The following is a 22,873-nucleotide window of genomic DNA, read 5'->3' as shown; positions in this document are numbered from 1 at the left end:
AGCACTTATATAGCGCTTATTTTAACATTAGCGGTTACCAACGCACTTTACACTGTGACTCATTCACCCACACTGATACGCCAATGGCATGTAAGGTGCTAGCCTGCCATTGGGAGCAACTTGGGGTTCAGTGTCTTACCCAAGGACACTTCGGCATGTGGAGTCATGTGGGCCGGAAATCAAACCGCCAACCCTGTGATTAGCGGCCAACCCGCTCTACCACCTGAGCCACAGCTGCCCAATATTTTGATAAATTGTACTTGCGTTTACCAATCGGAAGGTGACGTTAACTTTCAACATGGCGGATAAGAGTACGTTTTTTTGTCATAAATGCAGCTACCTTGTTTCCGTTTGTCATGACGGGGGTGAAAATGGCAATTTTAGGGCGACTGTGGCTCAGAGTGGGTCGGCCACTAATCTAGTGCCTTGCATGCAGCCCTGCCGTCATTAGTGTGTGCATGGGTGACTGAGACTCAGTTTAAAGCGCTAGATAAGTGCAGACCATTTACCATTTCGGTCATATTAATTTACGTACCAGATTTGATGCATCATATTGTAACCCCCCCCTCCTGTAACATGTGTTACAGTGTCAAAATAGAAGTTCCCCAATAATTATGCAAGAATGAACCCGGCATCCCGACGACTAAGCACTTGAATGTGCCGTACTTGACTTCCTGACTTCAGAAGTAGGAGGCAGCACTACTCACAGGACAGCTCGTCACTCTTGTTTGGTGTCTTCAGACTGAAGCTGCTGTTTCTGCTGCTCATAGTGAGTTTGAAGGCTCGTGCATCTGTTGAACTGAAATGAGGTAAAACCACCGGAGATGCTCGACTGCGGCCGGGAACCATCTCTAACAACCCCACACACCCCAACAATCGCACCTGCAGCGTACCTGACGGAGAGAGAGAAACACCTTCACAAGTGACTTCTGCAGGAGGACAGCAGGTCTAGCGTAACCAACATGCACAGGGTTCCCACACGCACGGAGACATCCTTGACTTTTAAAATTGTGATTTCTGCTAAATAAGGAGGAAACCTGTCATTACAGTCCACTGAATTTGATTTGTTAAAAGGTGTGGGAACCCTGACTGAAAGCAGCTGATATGTGTTAGTAGTCTGAATGTGTTAGTAGTTTGGAAACAGATATTTAAGCTCAGTACCGGTGAGAGGTGAGGGTTTGCTGAGGGTGCTGTACTGGTTGTGGACAAAGGGGGCGCTGTGACGTGAGCTGAATGCAGATGATGATGCTAACACCAACTCCTCTTTGATCAGACACACTTTAGGATGATCCTCCGGAAGATCCACCAAACGCTGCTCTAACGACACTCGCAGAAGATCCAACCGCTGAGACGCTTCACTCAAGCGACTCTGAGCCTAAAAAAAAGACATTAATGAGATTAAAAGGAGATCGAACTGAGACTTTTGCGGAAGTTTCCTGGTCCTCAGATGCTTTTCCTGAGAACGAGAAACTAGTACTATCACAAGTGTCTCCACTTGAGTTTCTGAAGATATCTCACCAATGAGCTTGTTAACATGCACACCAGCAGCTGCTAACTCCCAAAAATCATCTTATTTGAAAAATCTGACAGCAAGAAATACTTGTTTACATGAGATTTTAAATCTCATGCATGCGCACAACATTGGCACACATTGAATAAGCCGGAAGAACAGCGGTTAAGATGTTTATATACAACGCAAAATCGGTGTACTGGGAAAATTTAAAAAAAAATTTGAATCCATTGTTTTCAATGAATGGTGACGCCAGCTATGACTCTGGACTCGCGCCACCAGTGTTGGGTAATTTACAAAAAAATTGTAATACATTACAAATTACTTTAATAAGTTTGTAATCAGATTACTTTACTGATTACTTTGTGGGGAAATAAATCACATAACAAATTACTTTTATAAGTTTGTAATCAGATTACTTTACTGATTTGTGGGGAAAGAAATCACATTACAAATTACTTTTATAAGTTTGTAATCAGATTACTTTACTGATTTGTGGGGAAAGAAATCACATTACAAATTACTTTTATAAGTTTGTAATCAGATTACTTTACTGATTACTTTGTGGGGAAAGAAATCACATTACAAATTACTTTTATAAGTTTGTAATCAGATTACTTCACTGATTACTTTGTGGGGAAAGAAATCACATTACAAATTACTTTTATAAGTTTGTAATCAGATTACTTTACTGATTACTTTGTGGGGAAAGAAATCACATTACAGATTACTTTTAAAAAACACTTCACAGAAGAAAAAAAAAAACGTTTGTCCGCAAATTCAAAATAATGTCGATATTTCGTCATTGTTAATTTGGTTTTTATCTGTCACAAAAACAAAAGCAGATGTACATATAAACTTTTATTCAAATGCATTCTATGTAAATAACTTTATTTTTTAAATATGTGTAATGCAAGTAATGTACTTAATAAAAATTACCATAATTGAAATTCATTAACTAATAATAATAATAATAATAATAATAAGTTTAATTTATTTAGTGCTTTTCCAATGCTCAGAGCGCTTCAACTAATTAACTGTAATCTGATTGCAAAACTTTTTAAAACATAAAAATGTACTTTGTAATCAGATTACATCCGACACAGAGTGCCAATCACATAATTTTCCATTAAATTATCTTAAATAAATGTTTTACTTTAACCTAGAAAATACATGGTGATTAAATTTTTTACAGTTGTAACAAGTTTTTCGACAGCTTGAATAAAGTTTCATAATAAACATTGGCCTTTAACTTTTTAGCTGACGCCGTTGCACCATTTTTTGGTTTGTTTTATACACCAAGTGCAAATTAAAGCACAAAGACCTTCATATGTAGAATGTGGATTTCTAAATGACAGCCGAGTTGTGACGTTAGAAGGCTGCTGGTAGATTACTTCTGAAATGTAATCCATTTCTGATTACAAATTACACAAATAAAATAGTAATCAGTGAAGTAACCTTTTGAATTACAATTTTTAGTTAATCTAATCTGATTACTTTTCAATTACTTATTTAAAATTAGGGAGAGGGATTAGACTAGTTTTTATTTTTCTTTGAAATTAATAAGTAAATGTCTTTAGACAATGTGTTCCTCCTCATATATACTCATGAGAAGACTTCTTTTCAAATTTAAGAGCATAATCAGTCAATTATGCACCAGTTATTGCAGTTTATTTGTAATGGAATTAAAAATGCTATTGTGTAATTAATTAAAAGTAACTCTAATCTGATTATGCACATTTTTAAATGTAATTTAATGTAATTTAATCTGATTATGTAATCCAGATTACATGTAATCCGTTACTACTCAACACGATGGATTTAGCGAAATTATTTCAATTTCAGTTTATAATTTTTTTGTTGATATTATGCATTAAAACAATACATAGGTTGTGTAAAGTGATGCAGGTGTATTCATTTATGCTTATTCACCATTACGACACAAAAAAGTACTTTGTCATCATTTATTGTGTGTTGGGTTACTGTTATGAATTAATGCCGACTCTTTAGGGCAGCTTTACTTTATGTGAACAACTGACTCATTTATGTCCATTTGTATTTCTTCTAAAGACTTTTAGGAGAAACATTTGAGATAAAGTTGATACAAAAATGAAACTAAATCTCCTGAGCTCTGTAACATCAACCACTGAGCAATGATATTTCCTCTGGGCGACTGACAGACAGCGTGTAGGTGTACTTCCTGTGTGTGTTTCCTCTGTGTGTTTTTCTTTCCGGTGGACATGTGTGTCTGTGCTCACCTCAGCCATCGCTTTCTTGTCTTGTGCTTTTCCAGCTCCCAGGAGTCTCAGCATATTTTTGGCGCCCTCGGCCATGGCGTGTTCCACTCGGTAATGATGCCACAACTCCTCGATGCGGAGCTCCACGCCACACAGATCCTGCTTACCTGCACACAAACATGCTTTATACTCCAGCTACTGAACATTTGTGGATTTCATTTTCCCTGCAGTCCTCTTGTGTAGTTAGTCAACGTTTCTTGTGCCAACATAAGCGTTGTGTTGTGATCTGCATAGTGAAAACCTCACTGACGTTTGCTACATTTATGCTTATAAAAATGTTTACAGGTGGAAAAATCAAACTAAACATCATTGCATGAAATAAGCGTGACTGATCATGTTTCTGGTGGGGTTCTGCTCTGACTGAAGGGTGGAGCTGCATTAATAAATCTATTCTTATCCAGCCGCTGCTTCGGCCTCAGGACACTCGAGACATCAGCGCTCAAACACGCCATTAGAGTCCATTAGAGACACACGCTTCAGCTCGCCTCAGACGCTAAAGCCATTTCCTCAACATCTCTCAATCTTCTGCAGGTCTGTCTGTTTGCCTTCTCCAACACAAACTAAATGAAAACATTTAACTGAAACACAAAATAAAACCTAACATATTTGGAAAACCAAACCACGGCTACAAATTCATTTAAGTTTGAATATTTGATAAACAGGATATTGAAAAATTTACATTACACTCTCACAGAGAGGTATTGCTTTATTATTTATGTGTATATTAATTAATTATACAATTGAGCAGAGAGACATTAACTGAAGTACTGACTCAAGGTCCCGGTATACTTGATATAAAACCGGAGGACCAACGTGTGTGTGACATGTGTTACGCTTGAGTAACGAGGCAGACGAGGAGATGCGGATCCAAACGCAGTTGAACTTTATTAAATGAACAACACAGGAAAAACACAAAGGAACAACCCACGATGGGGAAATGAAACATAAACTGAATAAGCTGACCAAGGTAGACACGTAACAGGGAACTCGGAAGGAAAGATACACCAGGTTAACATCAAACAACGATCGACGAAGACTGAACAAGGACACGGGGTATAAATACACAAACATGGGAAAAGGGGCCAATGAAAGAACAGAACTCAAACAAGATAACAAGGTGATTAACAGAAACCAAAGGCAAATTAACAAGGGCAGGTGTAAACAATGAACAGTGAACACAAGACTATGGAGGTACAAGCGTGACAAAAGTGAAAACTAAGGAATACCAAAAGTGACAAAATCACAAACAAAGGGCAACAGTGAGACAAGACAGGGTAACCGTTACAACATGTAGAATAAAATGTGTTCGTTTTGGTGGTTCGTAAAGCTGCGTTCACACTGCCAGTGACAGGCAGCGACAAAACGACCTCATCTCATTCATTTTCAATGAGAGCTGGCGACTTCCGGCAACACGAGCGATGGCGACTGTTGGCGACCGGATGTGGGCGTGTCCAGCGACGTAACAAAGTTTCGAAATGTTTAACTTTATGCAAATGAAGAGTGACTATCAGGAGCGACAGCCAATATGAGACTCGCATTATCCTAATATTTGAATAATAATATTAATTGTAAAGCAACAGTGCTGTTTAGACTCAATACACACCACTAGCGACCTAACCGCCCGCCACTGGCGACATGCAGCGACAAAGTCGCTGGCAGTGTGAACGCTGCGTTCAGCTCACCTGGGTCAACTTTTAGGAAATTTTCTTACCGGCTGCTGAACACATTACTCCCACTGGTCCACGTCAACAGTAGGTGTGAGCTGGAGTTCCACCTTCTACTTTGTTTACATATTTCAGTCAGTATTCAACATGAACACACCGGCGTTCGGTTACGGTGCAAATTTACCAACATCTGTACAATCGTTCGCTTAGAGACATTTAATTAGTCTACAAAAGGAATCAAATCTACTCAAATACTATTAAGTGCTCATTCATTCATGTGCCATCTGCAGCAAAAGCCATTCACACATCTGCTATAATAAGATATGTCTCTATCACAATTCTTTGTCTGTATTTTTTCCTATTAACACTCATTTATCTTTGCAGTAGTATCAATTTAATCATAAATTACATTAACAGAGTGTAATCAGCACATATTATATATGCTAGCGCATTACGTCATGAATTCACGCTAAACAAGACAAATTAAACATAATATACTGCATATATATAACTTATATATTATCATCATTTAGTTGTTTAAACATTAGTGATCTAGTGTGAATTCTAATTATAGAATGAGACAGAAAGTCACACATTTTAAGGGTTTACATGTAATGTAAGGTAAGGTAAGGTTTACTCCATTGGAGTCTGTGTGTGTAGCCTGCTAGCTTTTTTAGCATTGATTATCTATCTGTTTTCAGCTTTCAATCTTAAATATCTGCCATTTTGCAGCGTGCATCAGGTTTTCCCCCACATTATTCTCTTATCGCAATTCAACTGCGTGCATATTTCCATGTGTATCTAATTTAATAGCAATTAAACTGTGTACATTTTACAGCATGCACCCGTTTTCTCCTCCGTGTTACACAGATTATAGCATCGATCTCAAAGCACCACTTTTCAAGAACAACCATAACAACAAACAATTGTGTGAGGGATTCACATCATTCTCAAACCCTCACCGTTCAGGAACAACCAACAACAAAAAATGGTGCTATGTCATGGCATCTGCGCATGTTATTGCTTCCTGCTTTACATGCCACATGTTTACTATAGTTTCTTCCATCCGCAGTGAGGGATTCACATGTGATAAATGTAAGGAATTTGTCAGGCTGATGGAGAAGGTTAATGAGTTAGAGACACGCATCCGAACGCTAGTGGAGATCAGTGAGAAAGAGAAGCCGGAAGATACTGTTGCGGATGCGGGTAGTACAACGAGCAACACGCACCCTTTGGTTCCAGCTGTTGAGCCTCTCTGGGATGTGGAAATAGAGACTCCAGCCACCATTGTTAAATGCATTTCGAGTTCCAGACCATCTGACATCAGATCAAATTTACAAATGCTGTCTAATGCTAAACATAGATTTTCTAAAATTGTTATTCATGTCGGCACAAATGATGTCCGGCTTCACCAGTTGGAGATCACTAAAGTGGTGTGTAAACTTGCAAAAACAATGTCAGACACTGTATGCCCTGGCCACCTCCCTGCCTGTCATGGTGACGAGGTTTATATTAGATTAGTGTCACAGAATGGCTGGATGTCTGAGTGGTGTCTGAAGAATAATATAGGATTTATAGACAATTGGAAGAGTTTTTGGGGTAGACCTGACCTGCTAAAGAGAGACAGACTTCATCCCTCCAAGGAAGGTGCCGCTCTAGTCTCAAGTAATTTGGCTCATAGTCTTAATAGTGATAGTAGTTGAATAACTGGGGCCCAGGTCCGGAAGCAGACAAATTGGCTAATCTGAACGTCTGCTTGCTGCCTTGAGACGTCACACAGGTCACATAAATTACAACACATAGAGACTGTATCACCTAGATATCCCATAGAGACTGGGTCTGTTCCCTGAACTACCAAAGACAAAACCCTCACTAAATAATTTAGAAAAATGTAATTAAGGTCAAAATTAAAAAACAAATAAAAAAATGAAGATAAATTTCTTAAAAAGGTAGGGCAACTAAACATTAGATTGCTTTCAACAAAAACACTAATTGTTAATGAAATGATTACAGATCATAGTTTGAATGCACTCTGTTTGACAGAATCCTGGCTTAAACTGAATGAATATATTAGTTTAAATGAATCTACTCCCCCAGGTTATTGTTATAAACATGAGCCTCGTCTGAAGGGTCGAGGAGGAGGTGTTGCTACAATTTACAGTTAAGTTTTTGGTGTTCAGGATATAAGTTTATGTCTTTTGAACTAATAATGCTTAATGTGACACTGTCAGATGTACATAAAAAAACTCTGTCGTCTTTTGCCCTTGCTACAGTGTATAGATCAACCGGGCCTTATTCTGATTTCCTTGGTGAATTTGCAAATTTTTTATCAGATCTTGTAATTACTGTAGACAGAGCTTTAATTGTTTAATGACTTCAACATTCACATAGATAATGAAAATGACACAATGGGATTAGCATTTATCGATTTTCTCAACTCAGACAAAAAGTGACAGGACCAACTCATCGCCATAATCATACAATAGATTTAATTCTGTCATATGGAGTTGATGTTGATAATATAGAAATTCTGCCGCAGAGCGATGACATCTCAGATCATTACCTCGTCTCTTGTATGATGCAATCAGCTAACGTTACTCAATCTATACCATGCTATCGTTCAGGTATTAGCTTCGCTAATAATCTTCCAGATATATCTCATATACTCAATAAACCCCAAAGCCCAGAAGAACTTGATGTAATAACAGAAAATATAAATACAGTCTTCTCTAGCACCCTTGATATTGTCACCCCACTTTGATTAAAGAAAATTAAAGAAATAAGCCCTGCACCATGGTACAATGATCACACTCATGCTCTCAAGAGAGCAGCTCGGAAAATGGAGCGCATGTGGAAAAATACAAAATTAGAAATAATTTGTGCTGCATGGAAGGATGGTGTCTGTAGATACAGACAGGCACTAAAAGCTGCCAGGTCAGCATATTTTAGTAAACTCATAGAAAATAACCACAACAATCCTAGATGTTTATTCAGTACTGTGGCTAAATTGGTTTGGAATAAAGCCTCAACAGAACCAGATATCTCGCAGCACAAGAGTAATGACTCCATGAATTTCTTTACAGATAAAATTGAAATAATCAGAAATAAAATTGGAATTATGCAATCATCTGTCAAAGCACCTCAGAAAACAGTGTCTAATAATTTTCCTCATGTGCAACTCCAATCCTTCGCTGTCATAGGTCATGAAGTGCTAACAAAACTTATCGAAACATCAAAAGCCACAACATGTTTGTTAGATCCTATACCAACTAAGCTCTTAAAAGAGGTGTCGCCTGTAATCTCAGAACCTCTTCTTAATATCATTAACTCCTCACTATGCTTAGGACATGTCCCAAGAAACTTTAAAATGGCAATTATCAAACCGCTTATTAAGAAGCCATAAATGTAATAAATGTTATGGCATCTACACTAATATTATTCTATTTTTTTCCATTTCTTAACCTCTGGACTCCTATCCTGAGGTCATGAGTTAAGGGATACTTCATATGCCATTGCCTGAACCTTGGACTTAGGATAGACCTCACCGAACCTCACCAAAATTACCGGCCGGTTGAACACCTCACTGATCTCTGCCTGCATCAACTATTGATGAACTACACTCTTGAAATGGAATACATAGACTATCAATCAATTGCCAACAAAAGCCTTCATCAGCCAATTAACAAGAACAAAAGTATCTTATGAACTTCTGCAGTTAATCCAGGATGGACTTCAAAGACATTAGCCATTAATCTTACAGTTCATACAAAATCTTTGTTTAAACACTTACTTTTAAACCATGACTTGCACTATACATAAGTAATACAAAATTACAAAAAACACTGTGAAATTTAAAAGAGAGGGAAAAGGACAATGCGGACATTGAGAGAGAGAGAGGAGAGAGAGATGAAAAAAAACACTTATTCATCAGTTCTCCGATACGCCATAGCTTGTTCCTTGGCCACTCCTCCACCCTCTAACGGACAACATCCGCGCCTCTCTGGACGGATCGGAGGCAGTCCTCCAGACCCTGGCGGTAATCACAAGCCGGCCCCGCCCTCCGCCCTGTCACAGTGTCCATTTAACTCTGACTTTTGGCCTGAATAAGCTGCAAATGCTGTTTTTAAGCCCTTGAAGCATCTCTGTGGTGATTTTTATATCTCTGAGGCAGTAAGACACAACAGTTGTGTAGCAGTGAGACATACCCTGAGACTCATCTGTCTGCTCTGTGGCCTGCATGGCTTTACGGATCTGCATACGGATGATGTCGATCTTCGTCTTACTGTCCTGCAACATCTGCTGAGCTGACTGAAGCAACTTCTTATCCTAAAAGAGAGAGAGGTGAGAGATGGATGGATGGATGGATGGATGGATAGATAGATAAACTTTATGCGCATTACCTTGGTTACTCCGTTGGCGTAGATGGGGATCATGTTTTCGGCCCCCTGTTTGACCTTCAGTTCAATGTTCAGCTGTCGCTCCAGAGCTTTAATCCGGTCCTGATTGGCAGTGGAGCGACCCATCGACCCGAGAGGCTGAATGTCATCTAGAGGTCAGAGACGGTCAAACATTCAGGTCATGTGATGTCACTGTCTAACAGGATTATGTGGATTGTAAACCTAGATATGACTACACATCATCACGTAACATGAGACTGTAGTTAACCAAACATTTGACTGGTTAAATTCTTGTACGGGTTATTGTTACTGGGAAAAAACTTCTGAGAAATAAATGCATAAATGTCAACATTTAAGTATAGTGCACATTTAAAAACAACAGAAGTTGACCCAATGTGCTTTACAAATCAAACAAACAAAATATATACAACATCATGTATTAATCCATTTGAACCTATTCAATGATCCATTCAAAAGCCACAGTATAAAAACATGTTTTTAAAGAAGATTTAAAAATGGCTAATGATGCTAATAGATCTACAGTGGCAATGATGTGCCCTGAGTGATCAGAAGACCTGAGTGCTCTTGTTGGGGGAGTAAGGGTGTAGAAGGTCACTGTATTATATATATATTGGGGCAAGAGACCAGATAGTGCCTTGTAGACATAAATCAGAATTTATAATAGACCCTGAATTTCACTGGAGGCCAGTGTAGAGATGAAATGTGATCCCAATTACTTGACCCTGTTAAAAGCCTAGCTGCAGCGCTTTGAACAAGCTGTAGGTGGGATAACGCAGTTTGGGGCAGACCAATGTACAGTGAGTTACAATAGTCTAACCTTGATGAAATTAGGTTAGACTACACCAAGCTGGGTAAGTTGGACACGGAGGAACTTAAAATCAGAACTTTGGATTTGCTTTCATTTAATTGGAAGAAATTGTTTGTCAGCCCATGTTTAATATCTTTGAAGCAATTTAGGGCGTTCTCAGATGAACAATTCTTGTCTACACTCACTGGGAAATAGAATTGGGAATCGTCAGCATAACAGTGATAAGATATGCTGTACTTATTAAAAGTAGAGCTCAGAGGAAACATATACAGTGAAAATAACAAGGGTCCTAAGATTGACCCTTGAGGTACACCACACTGTAATTGAGCCGAAGAAGAAGACAAATTACCTAAATTCACAGAGAACGTCCTTTCATTTATATAGGAGGAAAACCAATGGAGGGTCATCCCTGGATTCAACCATACATTCTAGACGATTGAGGAGAATATTACGGTCAATTGTGTCGAACGCAGCACTGAGATCTAATAAGTTCTCATCGGTGGCATCCAGAAAAGCATTTTTAGTTTTAGGGTTTAAAACAGATTCAATTGTTTTGAACAAAACTTTTGGTTGATTTGTGTTATCAGAGATTACTGTAGAGAAAAACTTGGCTTTAGCTCCCTTTAAGGCTCTCTGATAGTTAGTTAAACACTCCTTTAAGATGTCATACGAGCACTCAGCTTTTCGGCACTCTTGTCTGAGAGCGCGGGTGACGTCATTTAACTGAGGCTGTGAAACCCCCTTAACTCTCCTTGGCTTGAGCGGAGCGACATAATAAATGATGAATAAAGTGTTGGTGACCCCTGACCTTTGCCCTCATCGTGACCCTTGACGACGATGTGTGCGTCCAGCTCCTGCAGTTGAGCGTGCAGCGAGTCGAGTTTGCGGGTGGAGCTGCGTAACTGACTCTCCACCTGCTGCGCATTGCGTTTGTCAGTTGTCGCCCGCCGCAGGTTTTCTGCGCCCGCTTTTATCTTCAGCTCTTTGCGAATCTCCCTGCGAATCCTCTCACGCTGCTCGTCCAGTCGCTGCTGCACGTTTGAGTCTGAGAAATCTGAGCAGTTCTGATCCAAACCCAACTGCTCCAGAACAGACAGACCGTCTGAGTCCTGCAGAAGAGAGAAGGGTCAAAGGTCAAAGCCGACAGATTGAACGTAAAGACTACAATAAATAAAATAAAGACTCAAATACGGGTTTGGATTGACAGAAGAGTAAATGATGACAGAATTTTCATTGTGGGGGTTGAAGTATTCCTTTAAGGACTCATGATGCTGGTACAGATTGATTCAGTGTGACCATAAATAACTCTCCCACAGCAGGATACAAACGCACCACCTGTTCACACTGGCATCTCATACATCAAACATTCAAGATCAGTTCCTGTGTGTGTGTTTGTGCAAGATAAAGTGAGGCAGAACAAAATTAGAATCAGAATGATTAGACTGGTGTAAAATTACCAGTGGTGTAATGTGAACATTTATATGTTAATGAGCTCATGATTGTGATGTCATAAATAGATTGATTACTGAATAGGTTGTTTTTCCAGTTTAGTTTCAATAAATGCTCTTTTTTTGGGGGGCTGGAGAGGAAGTTCATTTTAAAAGAGCATGTTCATGATATCTCCCCTTTATCATCGTAAAGCCTAACAAAATGCAGGTTTGTGCTGTTTTTCAATGTTTATATTTATGAAACATCAGATCTGGTGTCTGTAAAATACTCATATGCTCATATCAAAACCGTTGTATTTGCTTACGCTCTTTAATGAGTCAGCATACTTGTACAGTAAACAAAGACCAGCGCTGTGGTACGCCGATGAATCTGAGGAAGTCAACAACACAATGCCTCACTTTTCGAGAAAGCTTTAACATTGAACAACCAAAGTTCTCTTTCATTTTTAATGATTTTGCAAGTGAATACTGACTGAGAGGAACCAGAACTGAACTGTATCACACTACTACACTTTATAGTTTATTCCAAGAACGTCTAGACCATGTGACACAAAAACACTGAGCTGTATCCGTTTACCAACGGCGGGAGTCTTCCTCTACAGACCAGAGGTGATGACTCAACCCAGAAGTTCTGCTGTGATCAGGTCACTTATAAAACAGAGATTGTACAGCTTAATGCCATAGGAGAACTTCTCTGTGTCTCTGAGGTCTCTAGAAGACGCTTCAAAGAGCCTATAAGGGCTTCATGAAACAGATGAAACCTTGAACATAAACACTGATTTGAAGGAGCTAGAAGTAAACATCAAGAGCGTTATTCATGGCCAAAGGTCAATGTCGCTACTCAAAAGGACTCAATATCGATTTTTGAAATGGCTAAGAACGAGAAGCTCTGTTCAGTCAGAGCACGCTTACATGCTGTTGCGCTGGCCAGGACTGTCTTTAGGCTGTTTTCCACAATCTTATTTGATAGACCTCTCACCGTGATATCAAGCGAGGCGGAGGCACGGTCAGGTGCGGAAGTGATGCGGCCAATGGTGGCCTTCAACGTTCGCCAATCATAATGATTACATAAGTATCGAAAAGCTCAAGGTGTGCCAACAAAGTAATGAGATGCTCATAATAAGATGACATCTGCTTACATGGCGCCCACAGCTCTAGAGAAAGCCACAAAAGTCTGCCAGAACAAGATGAAAAGATGAAGTAAGTCAGGACAATAGTTAAGAATCAATGTAGTGGAAGATAAGCAGAAATATGTGTGGGATCCGTGAGTTTGTACTGTTGTGTCATGTGTCATTTTTCATAGTTCAGTCAGTAAATAAAAAGACATTAGTATACATGAATGTATTGATCTGATCTGTTGAGTTGAAACTATTATTCACAAATGTATGAACAATTAACTATGGCAACCTATTTTCTGTTTTCCAGTTCAGTCAGTCTCAACATTGGCTTCTTTATTTCAACAATTTGAGAGTGTGCAAGTTTGCGTGCATGATCAGTTCATTTTAGTTAAAAATAGTGTGTGAAAGCATCACAATGATTTCTGAGTCTGTCTATATCACAACTGTCATAAAAAAGTTAAAGGATATAGCAAATTAAAGGATATAGCAAATACAGCGTATTGCACAGTTTTGTAAGTGTTGGTCTCAGGTAAACACAATGTTTCTAATTTGGGTCCTGGGCCGGTTTAAGTTTAAGGACCCCTGGTTTAGATGGTTCATGCAAATGAACTAGTTCACATAAATGATTCACTGATTCACTTGAGGCCTTAAAGCCCATGCACACTTCCTACGAAATGAAGAACAAATGGGTGTGATGTCATTTAGAACAAAATATGGCCAAACGAAGGTGTTCGTTTTGGTGGACTGTAACAGGTTGCCAGGGTGAACTTTCAGGAAAACGTGCCGATGCTAAACACATTCTCACCGCCATTGGTCCACGTCATCGGGAGGTGTGACCAGGAGCTTTACCTACTTTGGGGCCGACAGCTTATTCTGATAACGTTGTTTATTGTGCAAGACAGTAGCGGTTCTAGTTTGTTTGGTGCCCTGGGCGAAACCCGCTTCAACACGCCCCCAAAGTTGTTGAATGTGGGGGTGGGGGGGGGGCATCCAATTCTTGTGCAACCCCCCACAAGATGCCAACCATGCCTTAAATCCGCCACAGGTACAAGAACATGTCATGCAATATTTTTTGTTGAATTAGTCTACAAAAGGATTCAAATCAACACAAATACTCTCAAGTGCCCGTTCACTCTTGTGCCATCTGCTGCGAAAGCCGTTCACACATCTGCCCATGGTAAGATATGCCATGACCATCATTCTTTTCTTTATTCTGCACATTAACACTCTTATATACGCTCATATTTGCAGTAGTACCAGTGTCATCATAAATTACATTAACAGTGTAACCAGCGCATATACTGGTATAGCATGTTAGCACATTAGCATCATGAATGCAGAATGTAAACATGCCAAATTACACATTTTCTACGGCATATATATTACTTTAATCATCATCAAGTGGTTAAAACAGCTTCTTTTACTGATCTAGTTGGAAGTACTCATAGAATGAGGCATAAAGTCATTGATAACACATTTAAATATCACATTAATTAAGGTTTTACTGAGCGTCTCATATTTAAATACACTTCTAAAGGCCTCCCGCAGCGGTGTGGCCGGTGTCGTATTGTTCGCAAACAGTATACCGTTGCTCGGCTGTTTACAATGTCTTCTCTGGCTCTAAGTGAGAAACAACTTCTCCATGAGTGTGTCGGGCCTTTAAAGGGACTTTTGCCTTTTTGATCGGAGGATTTATGTAATTGCTCATTTATTGTCACATTTCGACTTAAATATATACGGTGCTTTCTAGTAATGTTGTCTAATGTGATATTATTATATCTGTAATCTGATGGTTATATATTTAAAAATATACTCTTCTTTCTTTTCTTTTCATTTCTTTTATACCTCAGAGAGTAGCTTGACTGTACTTTAAGAAAGTTATGAGAAGCTTGTAGCTTAACAAACCCATCAAGAACAGTATTTATCTCCTAAGAACCATATAGCAACTCAAGAACACATAAAGTCAGAAAATGATTCTAGAGGAACCTTCAAACAATCTGTGTTTTGAGGAATATACAGCAAACAACCCAACCCATCCCAACCCAACCGCTCAGATGATCGTACCACATGTTCGGCCTCGACTGGACTGGCAGGAGATTCCTCCACAGAAAGATCTCCCACATCTCCTTCAGTCTCCATCAGCTTCTCCTCACAGACTCCTCTTCTCCTCTCCTGTTCACTTTCTGTCTACACAGATAGAGCAACGCGACAATCTACAGCGCTCACTTCCGCTCACAGAGACACCAGCAGCTTCCTGTTCATCTCTATATGAGATGTTTGCCATTTGCACACATACACGGGCACGTGGATGGTACTTTTGAAATTGCTAAACCAACTTCCTGTTCACAGAAAAACACTTCAGATCATTTGCCACTATTACAGAGTGTGTAATCGAATGTGCAGAAACACAAGTCTTGTGTGTTTAATATAATAGAAATGTATCATTTAAGTGTACTTCAGATACAACTGCACTCTTTGATTCTTTTATATCGTTGTGTGTCTGTATTGAATGAATCGTCTGTTGGAGTTGATCTGAGCTCTTGTGACAGAACTGAAGTGAACTAAAGAGGAAGTAAAACTGTCCAAAGAGTTTCATGCACCGTGACACAGTAAAATGCTTTATTTGGTTTCACAATAAATCACACACACACACACACACACACACACACACACACACACACACACACACACACACACACACACACACACACACACACACACACACACACACACACACACACACACACAAACATATACACACACACTCAGCAAATTCTTATTTGTTGTTGTGAATTCTGCTGATTTCAGGGTAACCGTGTCAAAGTTACAAAAGTTACAAAAGTTACACTTTTTATTTTTTTAAGATTTATGCATTCAAATTTCATAACAAACTTCCATCACATTGAACTGAGTAATCTTTAAAGCAGTATTTCACCCAAAAATGAAAATTCAGTCATTGTTTCCTCACCCCTGTGTTTCTTTCTGTTTCTGAACTCAAAGGGAGAATTGTTGTGCTCTGTGATGTCATACAATGGCAGTTTATGGTGACACCTCTTCAAGCTTCAAAACAACACAAAAGTATCATTCAGAAGTCTAATTAATTATTCATGAGACTCATGATTGTTATGAAAGTATACGATAAGATTTGATGAGAAACAAACTGAAATCTGATGTATTATTTAGTGAAACTGTGAACTGTTGATCTCCTGTGTGTGTTCATGATAGGACACGAGAGCAACAGTTCACACAGACCCCTCGCAACATTGGGGCGTTCAAGAGAAAACACATAGTGACAACAGAACACAACTGCACGCAAAACAGAGAACAGAACTCACGAAACATGTCTGATGAGTTTGTACTTGAAGAATTAATGCATTTCTATGCCCAGCATGATTTTTAGAAATGTTTTGGACAGGTCACAGGTCATGCCGAAAATAGAAAACAACATCACAGCACAGATTGTGCTAAAACTACCCCAAACAACAATGTATGATGATGTACCCCTCACTTTTAGAAATAATTACCCCCTCCCCCCCTTAATTGTAGTGCAAGGGGAAAAAGTGTAGCCGTTCACATAAAACACAGCCTTTAAGACCCAGAAGAAGCCTCTGCCAGCAGGTTGCTTCAGCAGTGGGCGGAACTAACTCAAAAACGCTAATCCCATTGGTTAGTGCTCACATGCCACAGTCCATGTTTAGCTAATCAGTTTGAATGAATGCAGACTGTACGAAAGACCTAACTTGCAAGCGTAACGTGATATCGCTTCATGCTGTACGATTCTAGAACATGCCCAGACATGCACCGACACAAAGCAACGAGAGAGATTGAGAGGCTGGCTGGACTGTTCGGGAATAAATCATAAGGATTTCTGTACATAATTCCCACCACACAAATACCCTGTCACATGCACTTTTAAGTGCATGACTTGTATACAGAAATTCTATTAAATATGTACACTGGGATTACTGCTCTTGACTGTTTCTCTCACCGGAAACACACAATCATCTCTATAAGAACTTCACCTGAACCTAGAGATTTGGTCGATGGCCTAAGGCAACTGTTGCTAACCGGTCGGTTTGATCTCAGCCAGTGGGCCAGTAATTGACCCGAAGTGATCAAACATGTCTCCTCCGAGGTAAGGTCACAGACCAGTGAACTCTGGTTATAACAGAAGAGTACTGATCTCTTATAGGTTAATTCGGACTTAGGTGGAATTGCCTTTGTGACTCCTTTGGCTACAAGCCCAGCCAGACTGAATGCCTTGAACCGATTTTGAGAAACATTGACAAAGTTTGGCATCTCAATATGATCCTCTGGGCTATCCAATTTAATTTACTACATGAGCCAAAGTATTAATTCAAGACTTGTTTAGGAATAATGCTGGATGGGATGATGCAATTCCCTTAGACAGTCCGTGAAATAGATTGCAATCCTGGGAACAGGAGCTACCACATTTGAAACAGATCACCAGAAGAAAATGAAGAACAGGTATATGTTTCATCGTGGCTCCATCACGGGTAGCTCCTAGGAAACAAATGATGATTCCCTGACTTCGAGCAGAGCTTACTGTCAATATCAGGAATGTTGACCTTCGGTCAGATTCTACTACCATTCTTCAATGGCTTCAGTCTGACTCTTGTCGATATAAAATGTTTGTAGGAACATGAGTTGTTGAAATGCAATCCCTTTAAGATGTTAATTCCTGGAGGTATGTTGATTCTGGTAACAAGCCATTGTTACCAGAGATGTTAAATAACCAGAGGTACATTTTTGAGGTATTTAAAGCCAACAAGCCATTGGACCGACTTCCTATATCAACCAGAGACATGCTGGCCAACTGCGCCTGTAGCCAATCCTGAGCCAGATACAGAGTTAAAGAAATCAGCCCTCTGCATGCACTTGAGCACCAGTTCTGATACACAACTTCCTGATATTAATACTTTTCCTACCTGGCAGGAACTACTAAAGGCCACAGTGACATCCCTTCACAGGGCGGCTACATCTTCTGTATAGCCAACAGACAAAGCCGAGAGTTACACATCTGCATAGAAACTCCTCCATCAATCTCAAAGAGATTCCTGAAGAGTTCAAGGCTCTCACCTCAGATCGACACTACTCCCCAACAGCAGATTAGCTTCTTTAGCACCTGAATATGACAAAATTAATGGTCTTGTCAGGGTTGGAGGGAGACTCCGTCATGCTAAGGATGTGGAGATGGATGCCATTCATTCCATCTTGCTTGATCCACATCACAAACTGACTAAGCTTCTAATCAAGGACAACGATGCATCCCTTCTCCATCCTGGGCCAGAAAGAGTTTTCGGAGAACTGAGTAGATGGTACTGGATTCTACGAGGATGAGAATCCATCAAGAGACATCAACACCACTGTATTGATTGTCAGAAATGACTTGCTCATCCTATCATACCCAAGATTGCATACTTCCCACCAGCACGTCTTCGACTGTACAGGCCTCCCCCCCCCCCATTTATGATAAAAATTGGGCGATGAACGGATGACAACCTGTTGCCTTCATCTTTATCTTCTTGAGAGCCTCGATACTGATGCCTTCCTAATTTCTCTCTGCAGACTTATAGCTCAAAGAGACAAACCACTCAAACTCCTCTCTGATAACAGCACAAATATTGATGGCAGAGACAGAGAGATGAGAGAGGCCTATGAAGTTATGGCCCCACAACTAAAGGAAAAATTGGCCAAATTGACCTGAATCTGTGATTACATCAATCACGAAAACTTTGCCTTCTCAGGTGCAAGAATCATTACATAATTCCACAATCAGCCTTCAATGTGCTCAAAGTGATCAAGGGTTTAGGGTTTTCCCGTTAAACCCATTGCAGGGTTCTGCCAGTTGTGGGCAATGACGTACATCCGAGTCTATAAGCTGGAGGGAAGTTAGCAAGGGAAGGGGATACAATTATGAAGTGGATTGCAGCCTAGAACCTCCCCTGAAGGCTGAGCGGATGTATTTGTTAAATCTAAAGAATTGGATGAATGTAAATACGATATAATTTAGGATTATGAATTATCTTTTGACTTGGGACCAAATTTGACAGTGAAAATGCTGTCAGTGATCACTCCACACACACCAACTCTCACCGTCTGTGCAGGGAAGAGACGAGAGAGGGAGGATACAAATGCAGAACTATAATAACCAACAACAGAAGAGGAAACAACGATGAAGATAACACAAACTAAACAGCAGTATACTGATAAATAACACACTACATACAATCAAGAACCAACACAGGAGCAAAGAACAAGAGGGTTTATATACACTTGGGACAACAAGGAGATGATGAACTCCTGGGATACAGTTAGGGTAAAGAACAGGAAGACAGACATAAGAGGAAGATACAAAACTTCCGAACTGAGTCTCTTCAAACTAAGCGTCCTTGGGGGAAACATAAGAATAATGTGCCACCAACGATGCTCTGCCCAAAACCTTAGAGTGACAGCACAAACACTTCCTGCATGACACGGTAACAGTTTTCCCAGAACTCATTAGACTGCATCGTGTTTACAAAAAACATTTAATGTGAACTGAAGTTCATCATCAACACCTAAGACACATATTCATGAAAGTGTATTCCCATACAGTATAACAAAGTGTCTTTTAAATTCATAAAAAAATATTTTAAATTAAAATACAGAGTGGCACAAAAAAACAAAAAAAAAACAAGGCCCACTGTGTTTGATTGCTCTTAACTTAGAAACGTATAACAGCATAAAAATCAGACAATTTACCATTTTAACAAAATGTAAACAACAAAATGACATCACTGTGACGGCATCGTGAGCAACCACTTGCTACAAATAAATAAGTAAATAATTTAGCTACGTTTTCAATGGCAGCAAACTTGCCCTGGTCCTGTAAGTGGACTCAGATCTCTTTTTGGTCCCTATTAGGGTGCTTTCACACTTGGTATGATTGCTTGGGCCGAACCTGTTACCCCTGCCCCCATTGGTCTCTGTTTACAATGTATTATTTGGGTCTAAAATAAAGCGAGGTTCGATTGCGTCATCAATGTGAGTACATGTGACAGCTGTTTACCACTTTAACAAAATAACAACTAGTAAAAGACGTCAGCTTCACTGTGTTATTAAATCCTCTTCAACTCCGCGGACCCTCCAGCGGGTCTGCGCTATGTCGCAAAAAATAACAAAATAAGGCCTGAAAAATTTGTGCCGAAAATCAGCACCACCTACAGGTCATGTGGTAGAAATATTAATATGAATTAAAACGTCTTTCAAATGGCACTTAAATAGACAAATCATATATCAGCTCACACTCTCAGAAATGTGGCTGTACAGTTCATTTTGTTGCGCTAATACCACAGTTCAATTATCTTTAACAGAAATCATATGATTCTGTTAATCAAACACAAACATCTCTTTTATGTGCCAATCACTGCTGCTGTAAGCCCTAAATAGCCAAAACCTTTATATATGCATTGACCTTAGGGAGTTTTTTACCATTATTTACTTGTCTGTGAGATTGCTCGGCTGGATAATCCAATGTTATGTCGTAGATGTCCAGAACAATGTATGTTGAGCAAATCATAAGAAATCATGTTTTCAACTATTGAGGATAAAAATACATCATCATATATCATCACAAAGGGGAGTCTCACATAATGACCCATAGATTGAGCTTGTAGTCCACTCAGAGGCCGAGATATTCAATGAAACAATGGGGGCGCTGCATTGACTGAACATTAGACTGAATGTCTATGGAAAAGCACATCTGTGAGGGATAAAGCCTGTGAAGCGCCACCTACAGTTCAGATTGGCATTTTGTGACAGTATGTGATAGAGGAAAAGATCTTTTTACTAGTACATCTAGTGGAATAAAATAATACTTTTGGAGGGAGCTGGAGTGAACAGAACCAGAATGAATAAATGAACAAATGAGTGAATCAGGAGCGCTTTGTGTTCACAATGAACCATGCAAAAGAAGATCACACAACAGCTCGAAGTAAAACCGCATTCGAGCAACTCCTCAGACATGTTAAATGGGTTTGAGATTGTCCGGAGCGTTCACATGCAAGACAATTTTTTATTTTTTTTTGGCACTAGTTTTTTTCCCATATTTAGTCTAATAAATGGATTTCTATCACTGTTATTTAGTCTAAATATTTTGTACATCTGTACTAGAACACTTTCTGATCGTTGTCAGGGCAATAAAGCTCAGTTTACAGAGAGCGAGAGAGAGAGAGCGAGAGAGAGAGCGAGAGAGAGAGAGAGAGAGAGAGCGAGAGAGATAGAGAGAGAGAGAGAGCGAGAGAGATAGAGAGAGAGAGAGAGCGAGCGAGAGAGAGAGAGAGCGAGAGAGAGAGAGAGCGAGAGACTGTTTGTAGAGATAACACGTGTGTAGAAACACAGATCAATAAACACACTCTATGTGTCTATATCTATATGTTCAAAGCATCATCAACCTGCATGTAAACTCACAACCCATTATACATTTGTAATGTGATGTACTCCTTGTAAAACTGAATATTCAATATCGTTTTGATCCTGGATGCTGATTGGTCAATACAGTGTTCAAGTGGAGTGAATATAATCAATTCAGTCATGACTGTATTCACAATATAATGCAACTTCTCATCCAATGTTGCTTTAAAGCAGAAAATGTGGCTCGTGTTTAGTTGCAACATCACAAACTTGTCAATAATAATCCGTTTATCATATCCAATTCTTCAGTTATCCAAGCTTGACAGATCCAGAGTCAGAAATATCCTAATTATGAGCACATGAATTACCAACTGAACATAACATTAGACGGAAAGCGTTAATTTAGCAAAATAATACATTTCAGTGTTATACTGTATATGAGACCTTATATGTGGTTTATTTTATGCAAATATTTATTTATTTTAGATACCATCATTCGCTAGTACAGTAGAAAAAATGAGCTTTTACTCGGAACCGTCATATCCTGCCGGAGATAGGAGGCAGATGCGAGGAGAATACCCCCATGCAGGACGGGACTCAACAGGTAGTGCTGGGGTGGAGGAGGTTGCCGTGTTAGCACATTGAAACAGCAATGTGATTGTGAGCCTACTTATAAAGCGATGGCTTACATGTGATTGGCTAGGTGTTACCCAGCTAATGGTGCGATGATGTACAGCTGCTAGAACTACGCTGCGCTTACATGTATATTCGCTTAACTTAATCCATTTGTGTTGGGACAGAATTAATATTTTTGTTTAGTTAACAGAAACTGGGCAGAGGATTTCTAGTTCCCAGTGTGTAAATGTTAAAATAAAGTGTTAATTTACGTGTCTATGTGCAAGATAAATATAAAGATGGATATTTGTTAGTATTTTATGTATGTGTTAACCCTTATTTTAACATAAGAATCTCCTCAAGTCAATTTACGGTCCTATAATGGTTCGAGTCTTCAGAACAGATCGTTTAGTGTGAGGGTTGGAGATTACTCGTGGAGTAATGTCCTTTATTTTGGGGCATGTCGAGCATCTATTTCTTGGGTTCATCTTGTGCAGAATGCAGCGGCGAGGTTGCTTATGAATGCTAAAAAAAAAAGGATCATCTTACACCCTTGTGAGCCGCTCTTCGATGGCTGCCT

At 39.5% G+C, this 22,873-nt stretch overlaps 1 protein-coding gene across 3 annotated transcripts in view; it reads right to left on the bottom strand.

Annotated features, from left to right (window-relative positions):
- The window catches only part of pkn1b (protein kinase N1b), a 52,525-nt gene that overhangs the window by 25,683 nt on the left and 3,969 nt on the right, over positions 1-22,873 (bottom strand). For 2 of the 3 annotated variants that reach the window (XM_052138555.1, XM_052138554.1), the window contains exons 1-7: positions 15,328-15,465; positions 11,506-11,806; positions 9,872-10,017; positions 9,677-9,797; positions 3,769-3,914; positions 1,162-1,375; positions 708-893 (exon numbers count right to left, since the gene is read on the bottom strand). In XM_052138555.1, coding sequence (XP_051994515.1) covers positions 708-893; positions 1,162-1,375; positions 3,769-3,914; positions 9,677-9,797; positions 9,872-10,017; positions 11,506-11,806; positions 15,328-15,402 — 1,189 coding nt within the window. In that variant the 5' untranslated portion in view covers positions 15,403-15,465. Of the gene's footprint in view, positions 1-707; positions 894-1,161; positions 1,376-3,768; positions 3,915-9,676; positions 9,798-9,871; positions 10,018-11,505; positions 11,807-15,327; positions 15,466-22,873 lie in introns of those variants that run through there. The other variant, XM_052138556.1, reaches the window with a different exon arrangement.

The sequence above is a fragment of the Xyrauchen texanus genome, chromosome 12 (assembly GCF_025860055.1).
Source record: "Xyrauchen texanus isolate HMW12.3.18 chromosome 12, RBS_HiC_50CHRs, whole genome shotgun sequence".
NCBI lineage: Eukaryota > Metazoa > Chordata > Actinopteri > Cypriniformes > Catostomidae > Xyrauchen > Xyrauchen texanus.
Note: the sequence above shows the minus strand (reverse complement) of the source record. Positions and strands in the feature narration are given on the sequence as shown.